This window comes from Chelon labrosus, assembly GCF_963514085.1.
Source record: "Chelon labrosus genome assembly, chromosome: 23".
In the NCBI taxonomy this organism is placed as follows: domain Eukaryota; kingdom Metazoa; phylum Chordata; class Actinopteri; order Mugiliformes; family Mugilidae; genus Chelon; species Chelon labrosus.
The window spans coordinates 5,945,915-5,966,119 of NC_140356.1; the positions used below are offsets into that span (position 1 = coordinate 5,945,915).

General features: G+C 40.2%; 2 protein-coding genes across 2 annotated transcripts in view; one reads left to right on the forward strand and one right to left on the reverse strand.

The window, feature by feature from the left end:
* Window positions 1–1,421: 1,421 nt before the first annotated feature.
* LOC311508873 (plexin-C1-like) lies at window positions 1,422–14,027 on the reverse strand (the record flags this gene model as incomplete). Its single annotated transcript, XM_084573862.1, has 16 exons — window positions 12,917–14,027; window positions 12,621–12,743; window positions 10,250–10,384; window positions 8,773–8,873; window positions 8,588–8,693; window positions 8,355–8,514; window positions 8,001–8,103; window positions 6,401–6,476; window positions 5,687–5,728; window positions 5,430–5,563; window positions 5,111–5,290; window positions 4,870–4,978; window positions 2,164–2,343; window positions 1,947–2,070; window positions 1,623–1,625; window positions 1,422–1,480 (listed from the first exon to the last, which is right to left on the reverse strand). Exons 1-16 carry the CDS (start codon window positions 13,955–13,957, stop codon window positions 1,422–1,424), a joined length of 2,676 nt encoding a protein of 891 aa, XP_084429988.1. The 5' UTR covers window positions 13,958–14,027.
* Window positions 14,028–17,712: 3,685 nt separating this feature from the next.
* Window positions 17,713–20,205, forward strand: part of rerg (RAS-like, estrogen-regulated, growth inhibitor) — a 42,349-nt gene continuing 39,856 nt past the window's right edge. The window contains exon 1 of the mRNA XM_084573902.1: window positions 17,713–18,349. The gene's annotated coding sequence lies outside the window, so the exon portion shown is untranslated. The remainder of the gene's footprint in view (window positions 18,350–20,205) is intronic.

Genomic DNA, 20,205 nt, shown 5'->3' on the forward strand with positions numbered 1-20,205 from the left:
TGCAGAATTTCTGAATGTAGCAATTAAACACAGCATACACCGATCAGGCATAACATTATGACCGCCTGCCTAATATTGTGTAGGTCTCCCTTGTGTCTCCAAAACAGTTGTGACTCATCAGAGAATGGACATGGGCCTTCTGAGGGTGTCCTGTGGTGTCTGGCAACAGAATGTTGTTAGTGGGGGTCTTTGTGGCCTGTGGGTGAAGGGGAGGGGCCCCCGTGAATCATCCCACAGATACTTGATCAGTTTGGGATCTTACTGAATTTGGAGGCAACACTTTGTGCTGTTTTTCATGTTTTTTGAGTTAAACCGTTTCTGTGTGTGTGTCAGGCTACATCCTGCTGGGGATGACCTTGCCATTAAGGAGTGTCATTGCTTTGGTCTAGGTAGGTGCTACATGTCTAAGTAACATCCAGATTCATGCCAGTTTCAACAGGTTGGAAGCAGAACATTGTATTTTCACATGATGGTCAATGTTATTTGCTTCTCCTGTCAGTGGTCATAATGTTATGCCTGATCAGTATATGAAGCTGTTTCCTCCTAATGGAAGCTCCAAAAATTGTCAAGTGAATGACTTGAGGTGCTGATCAGCATTCATTCCCACTGCAGCAGTATGTCAGCTGTCTCAGTCCTACATTTAGAAGGTTTTCATTGAGCATAAAGGGCTGCACTTCTGCACCATGGCATTGGAGGACAAACTGGTCAGCTGGCTGCAAATCCCAATGTAAAGATTTTATACACAAGAGGAAGTTTAATATATATATATATATATATTTAGGGAAAACCAAGAAATAAATCACACTGTCAATACTTCTCTAATTGCCCATTAAATATTAAATAATTACAAGGTAGTAATAGAATAAGCATTTATTTCAATATGGTCATTTAAAAGTATATAGAAGTAAACACTGGTATAAAAAATATATAAAAAATAAGTCAAAACCTATAATAAGTACAGCATAAGTAATAAGTACTTTGAATGGTCTCTTAATATTAACATTCCACCTAAAATACAATGACTTTGTATATACTACTTCTATAGCCTGTATCAAAAGAGTAAATGTCAAAAAGCTCCAATGGCCTGATGCTTTAATGGAACAGTTCCTGATTTTGGGAAATATACTTATTTGCTTTCTGGTTGGGATTAAGAAGAGGGGAGGATTACTGCTATTCTGAGGTCTGTATGATAAATATACACAACGATAAATGGATTGTGTGGGATTACTCTTGGCTGCTAGCAGTGGCTGCCTTAAGTCTCATCTGAACCACAAAGTTACAAATCAACCAACAGAGACAAGAAGAAGAACGTAAAAATACTGACTGAAAATAAAGAAAGCAGGAAGCCTTTTAATACGTATTTGTAGCCAGCAGGTGAACGTGTTCCCTGTGAGAATGGCTGGAGAACTAGACATTCATGGTCAGAGCTTGTTCATCTCAGCGGAGTGTCTCTTTTTCCAGTGACAGATAAACACCAACACTGAAAGATGAAGAGTTACTGATTCAAACTGAGCAGAAAAATAGAATTTCCTCTATTAAGTGGAACAGAAAAATCATTAAACATAATGCAATGTGCAAGTTGTGACTTTGACATAAATCGTTGATGGATCAAAAACACTTACCACCTATGACACAGGGTATCAGCAACAAACACACTATCAGAACAACCTGATGATCTGAATGTGGAGGACCAAGCTTCACTGTCTGGCCACCATACCTTATCTAGAAAACAATAATGGCACTTCTATTGAAAAGAAATTTCACAGTGGAATGTCACAAAAGATCAGTCAGTCAAAAATCTATTTACTGTGGTCATCAAAGGTTTTAGGTAAATGTCTCTATTTGAAAATCATTGCATTAAAACTAAACTGCAGTATTTTCCAGTTTAAAGGAATGTTTTACCTCTATGTTCTGAAATGTATAGATGGATGTGGTTTGTATCTCACAGGTGAAAAAGTCAGTCTGGTTGTTGGTTTCTCTGACTTCCATGATGCAGGGGTATTTATTTTCGTCATTCACACCCCACACTGACAACTCTGCTGCTGTCATCTCCAGTTTATCTGCCTTTTTCTGAAATGATAAAATGACAAATGCTTGATGTTTGCACATTTGTTAAGAAAATATAAAATAAAAATAATCATAAAAAAAAGTTAAAAGGTGGACCTGTATTGTGATGCGAGCCCCATCCGCTGTCATTGTGGATGTGAAGGTGGTGAACACAGGGTCTGGATAGTAGGTTATAGTTGTGGAGCAGGCCAAGGAATGATTGGCTACTTTCAAATACACAGTGCTGACAGAAATCATCTGAGGGCTTAAAGCTGCAGGTGTCTCATAGGAGAGTTGCTGTGGGGAATTTACATCTGTTATATATAATCAAAACTGGGTGTGGCTTGCATGACATGGTAATGATGCTGACATGGCCAGTAAGCAATGCAATTTAATGTCTCAACATAATATTATATACAGTCCCTGACAAAAGTCTTGTCACTTATCCATTTTGTAGAAACAACAGTTTATAACCTGACTTTTAATTAATCCATTGGTTTTAGAAATGGCTCATATGAAAGCTAAAACCCTCCCAAATTATGTTTGATATACTAAAATAAATTTGCTTCACTGAAGAAAGATTGATCATTTAATGAACACAGAAAGGTCAGATTTTGGCAAGACAAAAGTTTTGTCGCCTACAGAAAGTAATGTGAAAATTGAACAAATCATTTACTTCAAATACAAAAATATGATGCATAACATCAGTGAATTAAGTACTGGTGCTGTGAGATCCATATTTAATATCTTGTATGACTTCCATGAGCTTGAAGGACTGCATCCATGCGGTTCGACAATGATTCATACAATTTATTGATGAAGTCATCAGGAATAGCAAAGAAAGCAGTCTTACATGCCTCCCAGAGTTCATCAAGATGCTTTGGTTTCGTCTTCCATGCTTCCTCTTTCATTCTTCCCCAGACATGCTCAATGATGTTCATGTCTGGTGACTGGGCTGGCCAGTCCTGGAGCACCTTGATCTTCTTCGCCTTGAGGAACTTTGATGTAGAGATGGAAGTATGCGATGGAGCACCATCCTACTGCAAAATTTGACCCCTTTTATGGTTGGGAATGTAAGAGGTAGCTAATACTTCTTGATATTTTACGCTATTGATATTGCCTTCCACCCTGCAAATCTCTCGCACACCCCCATACTGGATGTAACCCCAGACCATGATTTTTCCGCCACCAAATTTAACTGTTTTCTGGGTGAATCTCGGATCCATGCGAGCTCCAGTAGGTCTCCTGCAATATTTGCGGCGGCTGTGATGTAATTCAACCGAAGATTCATCTGAGAAATCCACCTTCTGCCACTTTTCCAGCGTCCATCCTTTTAGCAGGCTGTGGGCCTTGGCAAATGCCACACGTTTTTTTAATTGCCTTTTGTTTAGTGCTGGTTTCTGGGCACTGATTCTACCATGGAGGCCATTTCGAGACAGGATTCTACAAACTGTTCTGGTTGACACGGGGACTTGAGGTGACCAGGCCTGGTGGAGCTCTGCTGCAGTGGAAAAGGGGCTGGCCTTGGATTTTCGAGCCAACAAACGGTCCTCCCGAGCAGTTGTCTTGCGGGGTCTGCCGGACCTGGGCTTGTCAAAAACATCTCCAGTCTCTTCAAATCTTTTTCTTATTCTTGTAAGACTGCTCTCTTTGCTATTCCTGATGACTTCATCAATAAATTGTATGAATCATTGTCGAACCGCATGGATGCAGTCCTTCAAGCTCATGGAAGTCATACAAGATATTAAATATGGATCTCACAGCACCAGTACTTAATTCACTGATGTTATGCATCATATTTTTGTATTTGAAGTAAATGATTTGTTCAATTTTCACATTACTTTCTGTAGGCGACAAAACTTTTGTCTTGCCAAAATCTGACCTTTCTGTGTTCATTAAATGATCAATCTTTCTTCAGTGAAGCAAATTTATTTTAGTATATCAAACATAATTTGGGAGGGTTTTAGCTTTCATATGAGCCATTTCTAAAACCAATGGATTAATTAAAAGTCAGGTTATAAACTGTTGTTTCTACAAAATGGATAAGTGACAAGACTTTTGTCAGGGACTGTATATACATGTATACATGTATATATATATATATAGATAGATAGATATATCTATATAGATATATATATAAATAGAACAGAGCTAAACAATGCCAACTAAAGCAGGTCAGATTAAAATTAAGTAAGGTAAAAAGCAAAAGTCAAAGGCAAAAAACACAAGAGAGTCCACATTTTCATACACTGTTCAACACTTAACTCAAAGTAAATACTGCTGCTGAATGTCTGGTAGTGGGTTCCTGGTAGCTGATAAGAGATCCAGACTGAACACTATCACTTCTTTTTTTGAGTAACTAAGTTGAGATGATCTAAAGTAGCAGCTAGGCTTCTTGGGTCGCCAGATCAATGGAAAATATGTCTGCATGTCATCTGCATGATTTGGCCAAGTGGAAGCACTTTGATGGAGAATAAAATTGGACCTAAAATTGAACCCTGTGGTACACCAAAAGTAGTGTGAAATGTGAACTATGTCAGGTTAGCTCTAGTGACTAAGAAAGTTCTTTCAAAAGGTTTAAAGAATTTAAATTGCGCTCTCTCTCCCTTGTCTGCATGTTCTGTGGTGTGTAATGGTCTAAAACCTGACTGAAATGTCTCAATGATACTATATCTGTTTTTTATTTTATTTTAAAATACATTTTAATTTTAATTTACTTTGTATTTAATTCACAATTAAATACAATATAGTATTTACAAGATATCATATCATATAACGTAATTAATGTTATATATCAAAGAGGCATTGTGTCTGGAGGCCCACCTGACTGCTGCTGTTTCTGGGAAGTTGGACTTCCTGTTGGCTGTGGCTGTGTGTGATTCCTTCCACAGACTCCAGGTGGACCCCTATGAGTGTGACCTTCCTCTTCCCACTGCATAACATGGAACAGCAGCCAATCAGGGGAAGCAGCCAATCAGAGAGAAGGTATTTATCCCTGGTTCTTTTGGAGGGCCTACCACTGTGCATATTGTTAACAGTATTAAATTGACTAATTAAAACTTACCTGGCCCAGGTACTGCTCGGTGCAATATCGGTGCAGGATGGCGTTGATTGATATGTGATTTCAGTGTTGCCGTGGCAACTGTCATCTGGCAGTAGAACACAAGCTTTGACAACACCTTTCTTATCTGTGCTGGGAATGTGGAACGTCAGACTCACAGCAGTCTTGTTCCATACAGGAGATCTGAAAGAGAAACAGATCAAGACTCACCATCATCACAATAACAAAAATGTACAGAAAACATGACACTGTAGAATATGTCAGTTCACAGTAAGTGTTTTTCTAGTGTAGGTCTTCTAGTGTTGTCTGTAAAGTGACTCACTCTTGTGGAGTACAGTCTAGGTCTGTCTGGATCCTCACTCTGGTCACATTAATGAGGTTCTGACCTGACAACAATGCATGGTTTCTACCATAGAAAGACACAACACTGGGAGTGATGGAGGAGATTTCTGGCTTCTAACAAAAAACAAACAAACACAAAAATCACCTTTAAAACATTATCCTACAGTTATAAAATTTAGTGAATGTAGATGATTTGTCAGAGGAGCAATGCGTGTGACAGTTGAGGTTCCGACTCACAGGAAAGTTAATCCCAGGCTCCATGTTTTTGCAAACATTATCCTGCAGGAGGAAGTGGGGGAATAAATTCAGCAAGTTTACAGTCACTGTACAGTTGATCCAGAAACTGTTGCATTTAATGTTTGTTCAGATATATATAAAAAAAAACCTGTACATAGCTAACCTAAGGTATATTCAGACACAGAACAACTATTATATAATACAGTGTAATATCTTTCTTAGTGTGTTTGTCTGCCGTGTGCAGAACTAGAATATAAGATCCATAAAACTTGAGAGATGCAACGATTTTAAACAGATAATCCAGCTACCAAATGCAGGAAAACAGTTGGTAGAAAAGTATTTAACAGTATAAATGCATATATAATTATACTTTCATAACACTGCTCCATAATTAGGGAACAGGTAGATGTGGATGTTCTTCCAAAGTATGATAAAATTTCATAATAAATGCACATTCATAACCCCATGACACATTGGCAAAATGTGTTATCTTTTTTTGTTATAAACTAAGTTCATCCAGCCTTGGTTCAGCTGGCCTACTCCATGCAAATAAGTGAATCTTTAAAACATATTTATATTAGAATACCAATTTTAACAGATAAAATGCCTCTGTAAGGATTTTTCATTTAATTTAATCAGCGTATTCTTGTAGATTAGCTAATATGAACCATGCTTATCTTAAAAACAACCTCAAATAAAAACAAACATTATTACATTCTCCACTCCTTGATTGGACCAGGAACAGCTGTTTTCGTTCCATCCACAGCCAGCCTTGATACACTGCTGACACCTGAAGAACAAACAAACACATATTAACAACTACTCACATGGATCACAATGATTACTAATATAGTACTATGTCAATTACACTGTAAAACGTCATTTCTAATAAAACAGGAAGTAATCTTAACTGATATGTGCTTGCTTTGGGTGCAGACTCTCAAGTTACGACTAGTTAATACAACTTTAAAGTCATCAGCATTAAAGGGAAACTACTGTTTTTTACTACCTGGGCCTTATTTCTCAGAAGACATCATCCGGGGTCTGTAGGTCAATCTACAGACCCCTGATGATGATAACAGCTAATTCCGGACTCAATGGAGAATAGCACTAGCATACGATAACAAAATACTGGTGAAATGAACGAGTTTCGCTGCAGATAATGTGTTATTAAGAGGCTGCGTTTCAGTGCCCCAGTCACTCCCACTATACGGATATAGGCAGATCTAAATATCTCCCTATTGACTACAAATTACACAGAAGTTATATGGGTGAGTAAATAATCAGATTCTATGCCAGAAATAAGGTCCAGGTTGTAAAAAAAAAAAACAGTAGTTCCCCTTTAAGTAATGCAACAGTATGTGATGAGGACCCGCCCCTAAAACCCAGAGAAACCTGATACTTATGCCCGACACTAGGTGGCAGCACTTGGCTAGACGTTCTTGGTGATGGCTGCTGTCTACTACACTCGAAGCAAAAGAAGAGTTTCTGGCCCGGCCATGTGAAGGTGAGCTGCAGCTAAATGGTACATTTAATATTTATTAATTAAACTTTGATATCTTATTCAATATCTGTTGGTGAGAGGTTGCTGGTTAACTGAATGTCTTTAAATTGCCAAGTTTTGGTTTATTTGTCCATCATCACCACTACCATTCAATGTAAAACACCTTACTGTCACCAAGCTCTCATTAGAGCTAATGGGTTACAGCAGTAGCAACTGTGATGGTTATTGTAGAGGCGAAGCGAACAGCAGTCCTCCTTGACCTTCCTGTCCTCCTTGGAGATGAGAATGCAGAATTCTTCAAGACATCATTTGTAAGTTGTCTTTAGTCCTTCTTATTTAAGTCAACGCCACAGAATCACAGGTCTTCCAGTCAGCCTGAATCATTGCTGTTGTATGTACGTAACTGCTGAGAAAGATGCTAGCTCCCAAGATTGTTTGTTGTTTGTCTTAGAGAACAAATGGAGTTGGTGCTAGCGTGAAACTATTCTCCCTCTTTCTTTCAACGTCTTAAAACTTTTGGTTCAACTCACTTATAGATTTTAAGGCAGCTCCTTCTTTTTCACTATTACTGTGAATGCTTTGATTTGTAAAAATATCTTTTTCTTACCTTTAAGTTATCTGTATTGACATGTTATAGTCTATCTTACATTTAATGAAATACTTTACCTTTTTAAGTAATAAAAATATGTCTATATATATCATAGATATCCTCCATGGTGATGAAGCACAGTCACAACCAACTATGATCAAAGGATGATAGTTTAATCACAGTATGTGTCTTTGATTTCTACAAAATACGAATGGACTTACAAGACAGAACTTGGAGGTCCACTGATGTCAGAGCAGTTGGTTAGCTTCAGTCGCTGTGAAAGTAGCGTCTTCCCAAGTCTGATCTTTACAATGACATCCAGGCCTGTTAGAGAAAATAATATGATGAACTTCAGAGTCTTGACCTCTACCACATGACAACACAGATGTGTTAACTGGTAGAATATTTCTTCTGTCAGAGTCGTCTCTCTCATTGATATTTTTGGTTGTATGTAGTTATGGTGGGACATGTTGCAAATTAATGAACAGGCCTGATTTATGACAACATAACATCTACAACTCCTCCCTGATTGTGAGATTTTAAGTTAACTGGATTATTTATCTAAAGTTACTGACCGTCAGCAGGAATTGAGCCATTGGATAGACTGCAGGTGCATTGTGGGAACAGAGAAGGGCTATTTTGTGTACAAAGTTCTCCAGATGATGCAGAGATTTGACAGGCAAAGTTAGACTCCTCCCAGTTCACAGTCAGGTGGGTCTGGATCTTTAGTGTGATCTGAGAAAGGAAGAGAGATGAGTGACAAGTAACTGATAGTTACAGTTTTATAGTGTTAGTGTATAACCTGTACCTCTCCACTGGGGTTCTTTACAACTTTGTGAGAAACTATTTTCTCTTGGAAATCATCAGGAATGGACAACCAGTCAGAATCTTTGCAGTCGTCTTCAAATGTGCATCTGGGAAAAGAGAAATCTCTTATAACCAAGTTCATGAAGGGTCTTTGAAGATGTCAGATGCAGATGTTGTTTCTCTGACCTTTGTTTAGAGCCACACCAGACACAGTATGGATCCTGTGCAGACCAACACTCCTTTACATTTGTGTACGTGCTGCACTTTGATACAGGTACACGCTTCATCTGGGAAAAAAAAAACAAAAAAAACAGACATTTAGAGACACTTATAGTAAAGGCGTGGGCGTCACACCCGTGGGGGATGGGGGTGCTGCAACACCCCCGCTTTTTCAACAAGGTGATATCATCCCCCCCAACTTTTTCCTAAGGTATTAAACCGTTTGCCCGCCCTGGCAGTGTACCAGCGTACTGAAATGGAGTGCACCTCAGTCCCCCAGACATGAAAACCCATTGGTCAAGTAAGATTGATTGACAGCCATCCAGCCAATTACAGCCATTTGACCAAACCCACTAGTCTCGGCCGCCCGGCAAAGTAAACTGTTACATGCTAACACGGAGCTACCGTCAATCACTGCTGCAGACAGCGAACAGAGCGGAGGTATGAAACGGTAATTTAACAAGTTAATAATGTAGAATTTTCTCTATGAATAACTAAACTATGTCTTGCTTTGTAGCATGTCAGCTAATGTTAAGCAAGCCCGGTGGCAAACAAAGTTAATGCAAGCCCAGTAAAGTTAATGGTAACTGACAGTTTTCTAGAGTCATCCTCTGATTTTGATATTATTCAACATTATCATTATTCTTTTTGTGAATAATGCCAAAAAGGGAAAGGCAGCAGAAAATTGACTTATTTGTCCTCTCAAGGAAATCAGGTGACAGGAGGGAAACAGAAAGCTGTCAATCCATAAATTTTATAGTAGTACATATTCTTGCATTAATGACATGTAGGTGTTCATTTACGTAACTTAAAGGTATTTGTTGGAGCTTAAAACCTTATTCTTTTCAATGAAGAAAATCCCCTCCATCAACTCATCCCTTTTATTGCTCTCAGAAACTAGAAAAGAATAGAAATGAAGACAATGAAATGCAATAAAACTATTAAAATCTTAAATAATAAGAGGGATAAAATAATAATATAGAGTATGATAAAGGCTAGGATGAAAGATTAGTTAAAACAGATTAGAACAACAAAATAATTAATAAAAAGCAGATAAAAGAACAACAAATGAATGTTTCCTCATCAAAATCAAGGCTGTAGAGGTTTGTTCTAAGTTTACATAAAATAATTCAACACTACCATGTTCAGGAATATTAACATTGAGTTCTTTATGTAGGATGAGGAAGGGAAGTCCAGGAGTCAGGACAAAGGAGAGCATGGAGAAGATGAGGGAGAGAACATAAGAGAAGAAGAAGGGGAGAACATGAGAGGAGAGGGAGGGAACATGGTATTGCTTTAGTTTTGGACACTGAAACAGGAGCCAAAGGTGGTTGCAGTGCTCATGTGCTACCCCTAGAACCCCCCCACTTTTAAAATTGCTGCACCACCCCTGACTAAAGGTACATGTGACACTAAAATAATAGAGAGTGAGTAACAGCAGTACCTGGTTTCTAAATGCCACGTACACATGTTTCTGATCGACTTGATCCAGTTGTATTTTGGGAAACACTTGGCAGTCATCATTGGCCCTGTAGAGCACCGCGGGACAAGCAGGGTGATAGTTCCTGTCCACAGCAAGCTGACAACAACAATGTATCTGTGTTACATATCTTCAAATCAAAAGCAATTGAAGCTCTGATCTATAAAGAAAATTGTCGTATTATAAAGAATACAAATATCAGATTTTTACACATTCATTTAGCTACAACGAAGAAGATTATGTTAAATAGTTGTAATCAACTTCATAATATTGACTTCTAAATGTTTATCATCAGTAAATCTTATTAAAAGCCTAGTATCAATTCTGTTTTCTTTATTCTTTTGCAAAAAGAATGGCACAGAGAATTAAGCTACTACATATCAGACTTTAGCTACACATACAGTAATAGTTCAGAATCAGTTCAACGTTGTTTTTTTCACGTGTCTTCAAAAAAAAAGCATGGAAAAGTTTTTGTGTGCCTCAAAACATTGTGCATAAAAATGACTCAAAACATCAGCAGATTTTCTCAGTCAAGTCCTGACAGTAGACAAAGAGAACCCAATCAAACAAATTGAACAAAAGTATTATACTTGTGTATTTGTTTATTCAAGAAAATTAGCCAATATTACATATCTGTGAGTTGCATCTGTTCAGAAGTGTTTCCAAGTGTTACAGTGTTCATTGCTCCATTATGTTTAAAAGGGATTTGTCATGGTCTGATCTCCACCTGATCTGGCTTGCTATCGCTGATAGCGCACAAGTCATTCTATGAAAGAAAGGTCACAGAGGAATCCTGACCTTAATCCAAGAGAAATGTTGTGAATGGAGCTAAACAAAGCAATTAATATGGAAAACCCACCAATATCTCAGAACTGAAGCAGTTCTGTACTGAGGAAAGGGCTAAAATTCCTCCAAGCTATTGATGACTGATCAGCAGTTACCATAAGTTGTGCTGTTATTTCTGAGGGTGTTACACATATCTGACATGGACTCAATAAAGCGAGGCATCTTTCACCCTACAACTGAGTGAAGACTAACCACAAGTAGCAAACAGCTATTAGAATTCTGTGGTCTGTATGCGAAGTGGTACACAGGACGTGAAACCAACAGGTGGAAAGACACGCACAGAGAGAAGAAAAAAAAAACCACTCACAGCGCAGTGAATGCTGCTAAAGAACGCTGTCCTACACAAAATGTTGAAAAAAGCACGTACAGTCCATGCTACTAATATTTGGATGCATTTTTTTGGCATGCAAAAACTGTATTTAAGTGCCAAATCGTGTTTAACCACCTAACAAAGGTATCAGTACTCATTAGATTCTGTTTCATTTTAATGTGGTTATTACAGTGAATCACATAATTATCAAGGTTTCTGTTTCTGTCTCATATAAATGAAGCTCTTTCCATTGCTGTCTCAAACAACTCCCTGGTCCACACATTATTTCCTGTTTCCATCAGCAGTTGCTTCTGCCCTTACATTTGTGTCACAAATCTCTCTCTGGTCACCTAGCATCTTACAGTTATCACCACAACAAAATGAATGTTGGTAAAAGTTGGACATGACCTTGCCTTTAACTACACAACATCGTCTGTAAAACACTGTGAGGACAGTGAATCATGAGCATGCATAACTTCTAAAGCCACTGGGTCACTAGTGTTATTGATGATGTGACTGAAGACATTGAATTCTCTAGTGTACAGAGGTAAACTGTGGCTCAGATGTAGACAAATGCAGCAAATATGATTGGACAGTGCTTCACAGTACAGATGGTCCATGATCCTAAAAATACTGTGAAAACAACCCAGGAGTTTTTGAAAAAGGTAAAGTTGAATATTCTGCAATGGCTGAATCAGTCAAGTAATCTCAACCCGATATGGCATGAACTGAACTTACTGAAGACAAAACCAGCAAACAAACAAACAGTTAGTGATATATACAGTATATACAGTTGTTGGGACCTGAACCTGGTGGTAAGTGATGGAAGCTCACCATGAGTATCAAACTGACAATTTAGTAAATATTATGAGACTGATTTGATCTTTTCCCTTCTCAGAAGGGTGGTGCCCCGAGGTTATCTAGTAATTTAGATCCAATTATTTAATAATAAAAAATTATTTTTGGTAATTATTAATTATTCATGATAGCCAACCCCAATATTTAGAGCCCGGAGTTCACGGGCCCAAAGCAGTATAATTTAATTAATTGTCCGTGGCTCCAGCTAAAGTGAGGCTGTTGTCTAGAGAAAGGTCTGGCCCCTAATATGACCTCAAGGAAACCAAGATGCCTGATGAGATAATATTTTCCACAATAACAACACTCTTTATACACACTTACCTTAATGAGCTGCCCATCTCCTGTACTAATGAAGAAAACCATCCATGTCTTCTTCCTCACTGCCAGCACAGAGGTCATGTAGGGCTGCCTGAAGAGTACTGCCTTTGGTTTAAGGGTCTTAGGCTGAGAACCAGAACAGAACATACAAAGAACGTCCTCAAAGTGAGTCAATATATGTTTGTAGTTTAGTTTAGTGACTTTGTAGGAACCACACAATAAGGAAGTGATGAACGACCAGAAAAGACATACTGTGAAAGGCAGAGTCAACATCTAATCACCATTAAAACATTATTTACCTGCTTCGGGTTGGGACTACCCACATAGTAGAAGTCTGGATCTTTATCTTTCTCTAAGCTGAGATCAAGACTGATGTCAAACACCACCAGCTCAGTGTTGCTTTGTTCTCCGTCCACACTGAACACTCCGCTCCAAAGCACCGTCTGTGCACCTGGGATGACCGAGGAGGCCAGAAGTCTGCTGTCTTCACCATCAGAGACTCTGAGAGTCGCCCCCCGCAGAGACTTGAGAGTTTGGGTTTTACTTGTTTTGCCTTCAAGCCAAATGAGACGGACTTTGTTACTTTTAGCCTCACTTCTTACGTTGGAGAGCAGATAGATGGTCGAGCTGATCTGAAATCCGTCTACAAACTCCACATCGCCTTTATTTTTGATCATAGGTGTGGTTCCTGATGCATCAGTTAGAGAAAAAATACCTCCCTGGTCTTTGTGATCTGCATCCTGAAGGTTGATGGTCTGAGCATCAGAGAAGCACTCGCTCTTTTCGGGTTGCATCGCGGTCAGAATATAAGTCTGTGTCTGAGTTGGATTCTTCTTAACATCCACCAGAATACCGACGAACGAGCTGTTGCGTCTCAGTGGTCCCACCTGGACGTGTTCTCTGTACAGAAGGTTAGAGATGTTCCTCAGGTCCAGAACCTCGCAGTAACCACACTGATTGTCGGTCACACCGCAGGTGATCTGAGCGTCGTTCTTAACAAATGGTAATAATAAGTTGACGCTGAAAGTTGCGTTCCAGGCAGCCGTCTCAGAGACCCGGTCAAACTGATCATCCACCGACTCTTTACCGGGTTTCAAGATTCCTCTCTGGGTCAGACTGTGGATCAGAGTCAGGTCGTGGCTCAGCTGGTACAGCTTCTCCTCTGTAGCGATATAAACCGTGTTGGTGGCCACTGCGAAGTGGCGGATGTCTCCATCGAAGGCGAAACCTCCTCCATCCTCCTCCAGACACCGACCCTGTTCTCCCCAGAGAATACAAAGCAGACCGAGCAGCAGGATCATTTTCCAGCAACGGTGCCAGCTCTGGCTGGATACCCTCATACACTGAAGCTCTGCACAGCGCTCTGATCTCTGACACTGCGTCTCTAGAGCCACGCGTAAAAGCGCAGCGAGACTCTGAAAAGGGAAGTGCTGAAAGTGGGAGGAGGGAGCGCGCTGAGCGACACGAACACTCACAGTGTTTCTAAAGACTTGCGTTTCTTTTTTTCTACTTTAACACTTGAACTTGTTAATTTTTCTTTTCTTTTCTTTTCTTTTCTTTTCTTTTCTTTTCAACTAGGCACCTGATGGCAGAATCACTACATTGCCCATCAGTCAAGAGTCAGGACTTCAGAGAAGAGACAGAATTCACCTTAACGGTGTCCACAGTGCTTTTTTCTTATCTTCATTATTTAACGCAAACCAGGAAATTCTGTTTGTGAAACGATGGACCTGTATTAACAGTAGAATGAACAAATTCCTTTGTGGTTTATTTGGCAGTGTTTTGTGGTGTCATTTTAAATACATAGTAGTCTACTTTAGAGGTCTGCTATTTGATAGATGCCCTTATCTCTGCTCCCCATCTGAAATCCACCTTTCCCATCCTCATCTCCCACTATGTCTGAGACTGAGATCTTTTGCACATGAAGGAAACAGAAGGCTGGCTACTCATGAACCCGCTTCAACCCACAAAGTGAATTCATACCAAACTGTCATGCAGGTCTTTTTTGGGCCTGTTTTGCTGCATCTTGTTTTGACGGCTTGATGGACCAATGGATTCTGAAATATATGGAATTCTAAAAGAAAGCATCTTTAGAGAACTGCGTCATGCAGCAAGACAATGAGCCCAAGAACACAAGTCGTTCAACAAAAGGATGATTAAAGAAAAACAAAATCAGTGTTTTAATAATAGATAGATAGATAGATAGATAGATAGATAGATAGATAGATAGATAGATAGATAGATAGATAGATAGATAGATAGACAACTTTATAGAAGGATATGCACAATGATTAATTAATCTTTTTATGCAGATCTTATTCAGCAGTATACCAGCTGTGAGTGTGTGTGGTATGTGGTCAGATATATTCTCAGAGCTCTCGCATTTTCTATTGTAACTGCATGAGAGTGACTGTGGTGAGAATCAAAGGCCCCTGTGGGAAGAAGAGCTACAGTGCTACTAGTCGTCTATAAAAGAAGTGGTGTAAACAGCCCATACTGAACATACATGTAGTGTGTTTTTCATTGTTAAGTAGTCTCTTTATGTTTGCATTTGTTTGTGTATTGAGTCAGACATTGTGCACACCAGGCTTAGCAACTGGACGATGTTGAGAGCGATGAGGACAAATTGTCCTCCCCCTTCTGTGGTGCGTCATCCATACCTCCCTATAGAGCAAACAGCCCATGTGCAGCATTCATGTACGGCTCCTTTACAGATGATGAACCCAGCTCATTCATTTTAAAGGCCAGCATGCAACTTCTACAAAACGACCGTACCGTGCATCTGTGTATAAAAAAAAAGAAACTTATGCCGGGAAGAATGTATGAGAAGATGCTTTACTTCCTTCTGCTGTGGTGGAAGTTGAGGTCTGACAGTTTTTATTTCACGTCACGTTGCACACCAATCAGCCATAACATTTGTGATGATGGATAAATCCTTTTGTTTTTTGTTTGTTTTTTTTGGAACAGATTCATAATATCAACTGTAATACAATCCGAGGAATGGGTTTAATCCTCACTGATATGCAGTTTCATCTCACTTTGCTGCTCATCTCCCTTCACCTTCCCCCCTTGGGTCCCAGGATGTCATTGGCATTCATGGGCAGCCCCGAGTGTTGCATAACAGCCCACATCTCAGTGCGATTTAGGGTCAGTCAGCGCACAGGTGCCTGCCAAACCTGAGACTAAAGGACCCCTGATGGAAGGTTATGTGTTGGGATCCCGGGCAACAATCACACAGATTGGCTTGATACCGCTGTTGATGCACTGGACTTGAAATCAGCACTGAGAGGGACTGAAGGCTAGATAAGATTACAAAGCCTGAACGTCCTCCAAAGCAAGTCACAGCAACTCTAAACTAACATGCACATATCAAGATAAAGAGCATGTTTGGCTCCCAGAGAAGTACAACGCTAATAACTTAGTGTTGTGTGTTGTAGTTGCACGCTGACATTCTTTACGTTTATGCACTTCATACTTCTGCAGCTTCCTTTTACTCAGTGCATTAAGCTTCACCATTTGTCGTTAATAAAACAACAGTAAGTTATGGAAGTTGAGGTCTGACAGTTTTTATTTCACGTCACGTTGCACACCAATCAGCCATAACATTATGATTAGTGACAGGTGAAGTGAATAACACTGACTGTCTTCTTACCATGACACCTGTCACTGGGAGGGTTATATTGATATATCGACTGGATAGACGACTGGGTCAGAGCGTCTCCAAAACTGCAACAAGGTCATGGGTCAGCCAAGGCTCACTGATGCACGTGGAGAGTGAAGGCTGTCCCGTGTGATCTGATCCAACAGCACGAGCTCTAATAATAATTTCATGCTGGCTCTGATAGAAAGGTGCCGGAACACACAGTGCGTCACAGTTTGTTCTGTTTGTTTTGAGACCAGTGGGTTCCATTACTTTGTATGTGCAATATTGATTCAGCATTGCAATGGAGTCACCATTTACACACATGTACTGATTGTGATTGAGGAAGCAGAGGGTGACTCTTCCTGCGAATCACCTGTAGCACAGAGGGCACTGAAGTCAGCTAGTTGCCTCAGTCAGTTGCTGTTGTTGGTCAGTGCCTCATTGTATTTTATGGTGAGTCAGGGTGCCCATGCTGAACCCAGTCCACAGCTGGGGAACACATGGCAACAGGATGCACTATAGGAAGAAGGCTAAGTAGCCAGTGGAGGCAGTGTGATGCTTTGGGCAATGTTCTGCTGGGAGACCTTGGCTCCTGCCACGTTACAGACCACGTACATACTTTCATGGACATGGTAGACCCTGATAGCTGTAGCCTCCTTCAGCAGAACAATGCTCCCTGCCACAAAGCATAAATAGATCAGGACTGGCTTGAGGAGCACAACAACAAGTTCAACGTTTTGATTTTCCCTCCAAATTCCCCAGATTTCAATCCGTTCGAGCGACTGTGAGATAAACTGGACAACAAGTCAAATCCAGGAAGGCCACACATCACAACTTGTAGGACTTAAAGGACCTGCTGTTCTCTTTTCCTCTTCTTTCTACTTTATTCTTCTCCTTCTAATGAAATCCAGAGACTTCTGTGGGTGTCAGTCTCTTTTGTAACTCCTTTATCCGTACTATATTTCAAATTTCAATGCCTCCTCTACCCCAGTCATTCAGTCCATTCTAGTGTTTACAGTACACTCATGGCTTTGCTGATGTATAGTGGTATCAATCAGTAATGTAAAATACAAATACACAAATAATAGGTAAATGCAATTCAGTGCTAAAGCCATGCACCAGTACAACATTTAGATGGAGAGCTGTCAGAGAAACCTGATTCTTTCATGAAATTGCTTAACCAATGACTGTTCCACTGCTCCGCAACCATAAAACAAGTCACTAAGTTACATTTTGCAAAGAAGCACATGATAACATCATTACCAAGCTGGCTTGGGCCAGCAGGAAACATTTCTATTGGGTTATTTCTCTCTTCTCAGTAGTTGAGCTCTATTGAATCAAATCATTATGGAACGTTTACTTCTCAGAAATGTTTTTATTAACTCTTATTTCATGTAATATATCTTCGCTTTGTAAATCTTTATTCAGGTGATATTTACGAGGGTGGAATTCCACTTTATAAGACAAAAACCAAGCTGAAACGAGGGCAACTTGGTAGAGTTTCTTCAAGATGTTTCACCACTCATCCAAGTAGCTTCTTTAGCTCTAAATGACTGGTAGGGAGCTGAGGTATAAATGTGAACATCTGTGGGTGTTGTCCACCTGAAACTCGCATGACTAGGCTCTGTTGTTTACCTGCTATTCACCTAGAATTTGAGAAATCTCTCTTTAATTAGGCCACAGCCTGCGTTCTCATTTCTTGCCACTAGAGGTCGGTGTCGCCCCTCACTGCTCACATGCACCGGCATGCAGCCGCAGCCCGGTCAGAGGCAGCAGAGTGTCGGGAACTCCAGCAGCTCCGCTCCGTATATTTCCACTGACCGTCTGTTTAAAGGATTCATTCATCAGAGTCAGAGCTGCAGCTCGGTCTGCCCGGACAGGACCCATCAATTCATTCTCCCGGCTGGACATCCCGCTGCGCACATCTCATCCCTCCATCCAGAGGCGAGCCGCGTCCGCGCCCGAGAAGGTCAAACGCATCATTTTTTTGTGATCAGCGGAACCACCAACTTTTTATATTTTTGTTCTCCACCGTTCCTCTTCATCCGATCAACGCTTCGTCACAGAGGGATCATTGCTGCAACCACTGGTGAGTCTTTCCTCTGGTGTTTCCATGTGTGGCGCGTCTCTTCAGGAGACTGCGATACTGAGGTGTGGAGATGATCAAAGCTGTGGTCAGGCCAGGAGCCCTGATATTTTACTAGGAGGGAGAAACCTTTGAGGAAGGTCATGACATACTCCGAGCTTACTCTGAGGCGAGCTTCTCTCCCATGGCAACGAGTAATATTTCCAAAATATACAAGTGTTTCTGGATTGAGATCAAATTAATCTCATCAGGCTTTGTGTTGATAGATGTCACACTCCACATACGCGGAATGGCATTTCTCTTTTATAAAGTAAACAGCATTGTAACATTTGTGATGATGGATAAATCCTTTTGGTTTTTTTTGAACAGATTCATAATATCAACTGTAATACAATCCGAGGAGTGGGTTTAATCCTCATTGATATCCAGTTTCATCTCACTTTGCTGCTCATCTCCCTTCACCTTCCCCCCTTGGGTCCCAGGATGTCATTGGCATTCATGGGCAGCCCCGAGTGTTGCATAACAGCCCACATCTCAATGCGATTTAGGGTCAGTCAGCGCACAGGTGCCTGCCAAACCTGAGACTAAAGGACCCCTGATGGAAGGTTATGTGTTGGGATCCCGGGCAACAATCACACAGATTGGCTTGATACCGCTGTTGATGCACTGGACTTGAAATCAGCACTGAGAGGGACTGAAGGCTAGATAAGATTACAAAGCCTGAACGTCCTCCAAAACAAGTCACAGCAACTCTAAACTAACATGCACATATCAAGATAAAGAGCATGTTTGGCTCCCAGAGAAGTACAACGCTAATAACTTAGTGTTGTGTGTTGCAGTTACACTCTGACATTCTTTACATTTATGCACTTCATACTTCTGCAACTTCCTTTTACTCAGTGCATTAAGCTTCACCATTTGTCGTTAATAAAACAACAGTAAGTTATCTCAAATTTGAGCAATGTTCTGCTCACATCTTAATTGGGCAATAATAGCAGTATGTTAATACTATAATATGTGTAATACTGTTAAGTTCTTGCGGGAGCCGTTGTGCTTAATGAGTACTTTAACTTTGGATATTTTAAAGGCCCCCTGCGTTGTTTTTGAGTGGTAATGGCCCTACAGAGCAATGTTTTCACGAGTGGTCCAGGCGAATGTAAACATAACATTGTTTACAAGAACTCAACAGGGCACCTTTAAGTGCTGCACTTGTGGCCAGAGCTTATGTAATTGTGCTCGAGTAAATAGAAGACTTGTGACAAATTATATTTCATATTTTGGCATTTCTATCTCTTTCGCATCTGACGGCTTGTAGAGTAGAGTATGGGAATGAGGTCTGTATGACAGAGACGGGCTAAAACACAGCAACAGCGTCTGCTGCAAATGTAGGAAATCTTTTTAAACACCGTTTTCATTCACTGACTAAATGAATTTGCAAATTAAATCTGTTTTTTGTGCAATGTTTGAGCTATGCCATTTCACTGAAAACATCGTTTTGTAGTTTGCGCTTTGAGCTGACCCAAATATCATTTAACCGTTCAGTTAAGAAGTTGGACATTGTAGAACTCGTTTTCTCACTGGTTTCCCTCCAGAGCCAAAGCACCATTTGTGTATTTTGATGACAGGCCTGTGGTTTGCTGTCTTTCTATAGCCCGTGGTGCAGCAGGTCTCCTCCCATGGTCTGGAGCTCTGAAGTCTGTAATCTCGCTCAACCACAGCACCACCACCCAGATTCATTTCTTTGGGTAAAAATGACACAAAAGCCAGCTGGGCACACAGTGGAAAAAAATACATACACGTGCCGAGTTTGACAGTTTTGACGTAGTCCTTGTAGAGCAGACATCCATAGTTTAAAGAAA